At 40.9% G+C, this 8,073-nt stretch overlaps 1 protein-coding gene across 1 annotated transcript in view; it reads right to left on the bottom strand.

The window, feature by feature from the left end:
* Positions 1-602: 602 nt before the first annotated feature.
* Positions 603-8,073, bottom strand: part of LOC117882743 (putative bifunctional UDP-N-acetylglucosamine transferase and deubiquitinase ALG13) — a 48,455-nt gene continuing 40,984 nt past the window's right edge. Inside the window, exons 22-24 of the mRNA XM_034781485.1 lie at positions 5,451-5,491; positions 3,398-3,578; positions 603-1,564 (exon numbers count right to left, since the gene is read on the bottom strand). Of these exons, the coding sequence (XP_034637376.1) occupies positions 1,290-1,564; positions 3,398-3,578; positions 5,451-5,491 (497 nt within the window). The 3' untranslated portion in view covers positions 603-1,289. The remainder of the gene's footprint in view (positions 1,565-3,397; positions 3,579-5,450; positions 5,492-8,073) is intronic.

Genomic DNA, 8,073 nt, shown 5'->3' with positions numbered 1-8,073 from the left:
GTGATTCAGACCCTGGGTCTGTATTGGAGCAGACAGGAGTGTCTGGCTCCCTGCAACCTCTTTCTGCTTCAGGCTGCCTCTCTTTATAGCACTACCCAGCTGGGCTTCATATTTAATGAGGCCTTGCTTAGCCTCAAAGTGCAACCAGGTGGGTTAACTGGCTTCTCAAGCCCACATTAAGCCTTTCACCAACTGTGTGGGGTAGACCCCCTACCACAGGGACCTCAGTGTAAGAGAGCACATGTGTCACATGCACACAACAGTCTTCAGTGAGTATGACAAGGAAAAGTATCCGTTTGTACAGCAACGCCTCATTGGACTACCATCTGAAAAGCAACAAGTAGTTTTGTACTGCACTGGCTTTTTGGCAGTAGAACAAGTTTCTACTTGATGTTGTTATCCTCATTTCACTACTGACTCAAAGCAGGAATTTTGGGGACTATGTTCAGTCCAATTGTCTCCTATGTCCCATAAGAAAAACAAAACAAAACCACAAAACTTATGTGGATTTCTTAACACAAGCCTCTTAATCTACTTCGCAGGGACATTAAGGAGGGTTTTTTGGTCAGAAAAGAAGACTCATTTCCATAGGTTAGATGCTTTTTTGTTTATTTAGTGCAAGTCAAACACCACTTCTACCACCATTTGTGCAGGGTGACTTTCGTGAACCAAGGCTCTCTCACAAATACAACCGTATACAGCAGAACATGACAATGCCGAGCACTCTCCCACCTTCTAATACCTCAAGACTATACTGAACAAAATTAAACAGAGAAAGAGCAACTATTACAAATAAGTAGTTTCTATTGGAGAACACACCTGGCTGATATGTTTTGTTCAGAACTGAGAAAAGCAGCCTATTTCAATAGTAATGACTTTCCTCAAATGGACTGGGACGCAACCTTTCTCCTGCTTAAGTAATGAAATAGGTTACCATTACAAGCAAACTGGTAAAATATGTAAGATACATAGTTTTCTTGTGCACGAGTAACTCCTCCATACATTGTACTGATTGATGAAGGTAAGTGATAATTTATATATACTGTCATGAAAGACAAATTGCATTGTTATATATTATGTACAGTTGAATATAAGCTTTGTGTTCTTTGCTATACAATAGTTTTACTTTCCAATATACACTACTAAAACAGAGTTTTACCATTAATATAAACCAAAAGAGAAACATGTAAATGAAACACACAAAACAGCTTACCAGCCACTACTGAAACAATACTAACAGAGAAAACAAGAAAACTTTAGTGCAAGAAGTGAGTTTACATCACTTGGCTTTACATACTTTGAGGTACATAATGTGATACAGGATTAGGTGAGGTAACATAGCTGACTTGATGCAACTGTCCAGGATTTACAGTATTATGAAGTCGTGAAGAATTACCATACGATGGACTTGCGGGATGCCAAGGGCTAACATAATGATAGGCAGGTACTAAAGAGATGCAAGAGTCAAACCCAGGTAATGGTGGCTGGCCATAGGGATCTGTCACTACTGGATAATATACTGTTCCATGGGATGGAGGTGGAGGCTCTACATTTTGGAAAGTACCTGAAAACACATAGATGACATTTTAACATTCTGGCCATTTTTAATGCAAAAATGCAATGCATTTTTATGCAGTCCTTCATTACAACTAAAACGATTTTAGACCCTGACAACACAGAACTTATCTCGATAAATAACAATTTATGCCCATATGATGTGTACACTGACAAGGAGACCATCTCGGCTCTTGAATAAGTCTGGAAGGCAACCTGCTCATTCACAGATGTGTCCCATGTCTGTTTAAGTATTCATTGCCTATTGATTGTATTTCATTTTGTTGAGGCTCAGAGGAAGGGCAAATCCCCTTTTGAACTTCTCTGGTGGGCAGTAGGGGATTTAAAAAACAAAATGAAAGAACACCTCTCTTTGTAACCTCTGACCAGATACCATGGTGATGGATATAGGGTAAAGAAACTTAATAGAATAGATTATAATTGCAGCAAAACTGCAAGCCTGTGTAACTGTCATTGATCAATTAATAGTTTTGGCAAAATACTGTGACAAAGATATGCCAGTTTCCACCATTTTTACTCAATTAGCGCAATATCAGAGACTTTTTAATGAGGCCAGACATCTGACCTTTGACATCTTCTGCTCATTTAACAGCTCCTTCCCTCCCTCCCTCCCAACTCCAAATAAACCTATATACCTCTTACAAAACTGTTGGGTTGAGCTAAGTGTTGCTGTAACTCAGGGGGTAGGCAACCTATGGCACGTGTTATTTTCAGTGGCACTCACACTGCCCGGGTCCTAGCCACCAGTCTGGGGGGCTCTGCATTTTAATTTAATTTTAAATTAAGCTTCTTAAACATTTTAAAACCCTTATTTACTTTAAGTACAACAATAGTTTAGTTATACATTATAGACTTCTAGAAAGAGACCTTCTAAAACGTTAAAATGTGTTACTGGCATGCAAAATCTTAAATCAAAGTGAATAAATGAAGACTCGGCACACCACTTCTTAAAGGTTGCCGACCCCTGCTGTAACTTCATACACAGTGGAAGAGAGAACCTGCGATAATGGCGGTTTAGATAGCCAAGACATCTAATAGAGTCCACTAACCATGGTTCCAGTATTCCTTTTTAAAAAAAAGGACAAAGGAAAAAGCTACTAGTACTCAAAATTTAGGATTTGTTTTTTTAAAAATACAAGCATCATTTTCGTTTGCTGTGGGTCAGCCAAAAAAAAAAAAAAAAAGTAAACTTTTTAAACACTCAACCTCCCGCACAGCTTTGGGAAAAAAAAGCTTTCTAGAAAAGCAGCTAGTCTACCAAGGTAGAGCCAAAAATATTATTTGTGTTTCTTGATGGTGTTACCTAGCCCTGAATATCAGCAATTCTAAATCACAAACTTAAGTAATATATTAGAAACAGCAGACGCCTAACCCTAAGATAACCTATAAAGGAGCAGGGCTCACATAGTCAATTTTGATTTTTTCCCCCAGCATCTATCCCTGGCTGTGGATAATGAACAATCATTTTTAAAATGATACAAGACTATCTCCTGTCACCCACCTAGACAGATCATACACTATCCTCATTTTACATCAGTACTCTATTTTAACCCTCCCTACACACACAAGTTTTCATCAATTCCAGAGGCCATTATATGCAATTCGTCATTTGTCTCATCTAATGGGAAATGTAAACAGGCCCATTACACTACTCCAGTGAGCTACAGCAGTTAGTCACATTGGTCTGCAATTTCATTTGACCAAGCAAGGAAAAAGGACCATATCAATTATGTCGTGTCAACTGGTAAATCAACAATAGGATGCCCATTTCTACTTAATGGCTCACACTCACATACACAAATGGTCAGCCTAAAATACTAACCATTTGCTGTTTCCAGGGGAACTTGCCGGACATCATTCCTCCCAACGTCAGTGTACAGCTGAGGTACTGACTGATCCACCATGGGGGCAGGCTCAGTGTATGCCGAGTAAGCTTCTACAGGTGATGGCGGTGGTACCTGTTGCATGTACACCATGGAATGCCAATAGCTCTGATGGTAATACTTAGGAAATTCAAAGTAAGGAGAGAAGTTTTATGGTCCGCGTGCACTTTCCTCCCCCAACCTCAATAGCACTTAATGTTGTACACAGATTATATTTTGCAGACTGCCAGAAAGTCACCAAAACACCTCCCCCAAAGCACTTTTCTTAACTGTATTTATACCCTCCCGAAGAATTAAAAGTGTTAAAAACATTAACATACAGGAAGAGAAGGCATTTTGAGGAATTTCTACTGCAGAAGAGGCTGGCATAGGTGTTAGTTTGCAACATATCAGTATTATCTATTCCATCAGAATCAGAGGGCAGATGCGATTCTAGTACAGTAACTCCTCACTTAACATTGTAGTTATGTTCCTGAAAAATGCGACTAAGCAAAAGGATGTTAAGCGAATCTAATTTCCCCATAAGAATTAATGTAAATGAGGGGATTAGGTTCCAGGGAATTTTTTTTCCACTAGCAATTGACTGAGCCCTCAAGGGTTAACTCTGGCAACACTCTACAAAGCAGCAGGAAAGGAGGGAGGGCAGACAGACAAAAAATGCACATTTCCCCTTTAAGTAGCTGACCCCAGGCTTAAGTACACTGCCTTGTTAATTAAATCAGCTTGCTGAGACCTGAGACAGCAGCTACTGCCTAGAAGCTCCCTCCCTCGTGGTGTGTCCCCCTGGCTCTATGGAAGATGGGGTAAGCGGGGTGCAGGAGCAGGGGGGAGGAGGAGACACCCTGACATTAGCCCCCTTTTTCTCCCCCTCTCCCCGTACAGCAAGCAGGAGTTTCTGGGAGCAGCTCCAAGGCAGAGGGCAGGAGCAGCACATGGCAGTGTGGGGAGGGATATGCTTCACAGGGAACTTAGGGGAACGGGGAGCTGATCGGGGGGCTGCTGGTCCACCCTGATTCTGAGCCCCCACCAGCTAGCTGCAACGGGTTGCTCTTCCTGAAAGACAGGCAGCTGCCAAACGACGTTAGAAGGGAGCATTTCACAACTTTAAATGAGCATGTTCCCTAATTGATTAGCAACTTAACATCGAAACAACGTTAACAGGGACGACTTTAAGTGAGGAGTTCCTGTACTGAGTTCCCTCCTGCTGAGCAATAGCATCTCATACCACCTTTTTTGGTGTGCCACATACTGGCAATACCTTTTCTATATTTATTAGTAATTTAGTCTCTATTTATTAGTAATTTCTATAATGTAGAATGTCTTATTGCATTCTGTAAGGACCTTATCCTGACAGGTGCCAAGAACCCTCTACCATCATAGGGTGGGTGGTAAGGGCATAGAGTCGGTAGGAACCCTGAGCACTGGGGCCCCATACCTAGATAATAATGCTCAAGTTTCACCCCTGGATTATTAATAACTCTAAAGTCAACTAGATCACATGGCTGTTTGAGCATCAGCTGGGAGTGAGGAGTTACCATGGACTTAATTGTTGTAGTAGAAATCAAAATCTGGCACCTGGGTTCTGTTCCTGCTGACTTCCTCAATTGTCTTGGGCAAAACACATGGAACCCAGAAGAATTTTCCCACTGATTTCAATAGGCACTTGACCAGGCTCTTAACCTTGAACTTCTCTGCTTTACCTACCCTTTTCCATACAAATGGTAAGAACAAGGATTTACCCATCCATCTTCATAAAGCCACCAATATGAAACTCACTACATGTAGATGCTCTTTATGAGCTTCACAATTTACAACTCAAACTTCCTGCACTGTAAATTTAGTCTCTTCCATGCACACATGCACGTACTAATAGCCAAGTGCACAGGAAGCAAATTCAGAACACTTAAAAGCCCTGTTCAGACATCAATGCATCTGTCAAGACAGGTGATATTGTACAAGCGGTTTACCATACCATATTGGACAAGCACTTACCTGCAAGCCCAAATTAAAATAATACTGCAATACCTTTGTATCTGAAATTAGAAAACATACTATCATTATTGAGGATTGTGGACAAAAACCACCCAGAAACAGTCCTCTGTTTGTGGTCTTGTTAAAGCTATGTAAATGAATAAAAATAAAATTGTTCAGTCAGACAGCAATTCTTTTTCTGAATGTATTTTTAGAATACAGAATCTGACTATTTTCAAAGGTGATATTCTTGAAGTTAGCACACGTGTAAACAATCTATGTAGTTTAGCACAATAAAAACTGGATTAAACATTTTGACAAGTAATACATTAACAAGTAACATTAATAAGCCAAAACTAAAATTAATGTATTGCTATAAATTGTTTGTTCAATGATGCTCTTCACAGAATGACTATAATCCATCAACTCTTATTACAAACCTTAAAACAAATGATGATAATTAAAAAAGTATAAATTACTATGGCCTAGCTTTCCAGAAGTGACTAGCTATTTTGGGCACTCAATAGGGCCTGATTTTCAGAGGTTCAGTATTCAAACAAACACTCTGAAAATCAAAACCTAACAAAGTTTGTCAAATTAGGCAACCAACATTTAAGGCCCAAAACAGTCATTTTTGAAAACGTGGACGTAAAATTTACGTTGGAAGCAACTTCCAAAAGATTTGTAATTTAAATTAATGTTTTTACATATTAACTAATTTGTTTCTTTGGGCAAGGGGGATAATTGTAAGAAGTGCTGCTATACATGTACAACAGAACCCTGTTTATTTGATCCTCCATTACCAAGGCTAGGTCTACACTACCCGCCTGAATCGGCGGGTAGAAATCGACCTCTCAGGGATCGATTTATCGCGTCCCATTGGGACGCGACAATCGATCCCCAAATCGGCGCTCTTACTCCACCAGCGGAGGTGGGAGTAAGCGCCGCCGACAGAAAGCCGCAGAAGTAGATTTTGCCGCCGTCCTCACAGCGGGGTAAGTCGGCTGCGATACGTCGAATTCAGCTACGCTATTCACGTAGCTGAATTTGCGTATCTTAAATCGACTCCCCCCTGTAGTGTAGATGTACCCCTAGTTCTCAGGATATGTCTACACTTACCGTGGATTGATGCTGCGGCAATTGATCCACCGGGGGGATTGATTTAGCGGTTCTAGTGAAGACCCGTTAAATCAACCACAGATCACTCTCCCGTCTACTCCGGTACTCCACCAGAACGAGAAGCGTAAGGTAAATCAATAGAAGAGTTTCTCCCATTGACCCAGCTTGGTGTAGATACTGCAATAAGTCGACTTAAGCTTTGTCAACTCCAGCTACGTTATTCATGTAGCTGGAGTTGCGTAACTTAGGTCGACTTAACCCCATAGTGTAGACCTGCCATCAGTGTTAACAGGACAACCAGCACACACAGGTCCATAAGGGGGCAATGTCTGTTGTGGCCACTAGATGGCGATGCAGCATTGTACTTTCCCATTCTCCGGCTTATCCGGATTTTTGATTATCCGATCTGGCCCTGGTCCCAATTAGAATGGATAAACGGGGTTCTGATGTAGTCTGCTTTACTTCTGTTAAAACAGTACTTTAGACACAAGAGTCTTATGAAATGTCAGCGGACGTGAGTGTGTGGACCTGACCTGAAGAAGGGCTCTATGTAAACTCGAAATCTCTCACCAACAGAAGTTGGTCCAATAAAAATACATTACCTCATCCACCTTGTCTCTCTAGGAGACAAGGTGAAAGTTCCTTATTATGGACTTCCAACACCATGCACACAGAATATGAAATCCAGAATTTAGCATGTATCTGATCACAGTAAAAAGGTATGGAAAGATGCATCCATTATCTGATATTATTGGCAGATACTAGATTACAGATTGGTTAGGTTTGTTGCCAACAATTATTTACTGATAAATCTATCTGTGGTAGTAAAAAATTAAGACAGAAAGTGACATTCTATGGGAAAATTGCTTCACAAAATGTGGCTCAATGAAACTAAATTTTGCATTCTATGTAATGAAAACAACGAAAAGGTCACTAAAATACTATGTTCCCAAACTGATTTGACTGATAAGCATCTTCTCTGCAAACAAGAATACTACAGACCTTTCTCCAAGGGCCTGTGCTCCCTCCATTTTCACTATGGAAAGACAACTGCATAATGCTAGTCTGGAAGCATGCAGAGGAGGAAGGAGTACATTGCAAGCTGCCTTATCATAAACCAGCAACAATTCATCTGCAGCCACTCTACACATACAGAAATGCATATGGTTATAGCATGTATGACAAGGCCCCAACAGCCAAAACGGAGTACTGTCTCTACCCATTATTAATTCCTGCTCTGCAGTTGTTACTCTGAGGCACCAAGATTTGCAGGGCTACCAAGATATACATGCTGCTAAGGGAAGTGGGGTCCTGCAAGTAGCATGGTGGGGCAGCATTCCACACAGTACCAAGATTCGTTGTAAATTAGAATTCCCCCACGCCTTCTAGCTCTATGCAATAAAAAAGCATGCCACCTATCTCTCTACACAGACGCTGACACCTGGAAGGATAGAATGCATCCAGTTTTCTGCACCCGTCCAACTTCCATTTTCCAATTTATTTGCTTCCTTCCCAGGGAAGAGAT

This window comes from Trachemys scripta, chromosome 9, assembly GCF_013100865.1.
Source record: "Trachemys scripta elegans isolate TJP31775 chromosome 9, CAS_Tse_1.0, whole genome shotgun sequence".
In the NCBI taxonomy this organism is placed as follows: domain Eukaryota; kingdom Metazoa; phylum Chordata; order Testudines; family Emydidae; genus Trachemys; species Trachemys scripta.
Note: the sequence above shows the minus strand (reverse complement) of the source record. Positions and strands in the feature narration are given on the sequence as shown.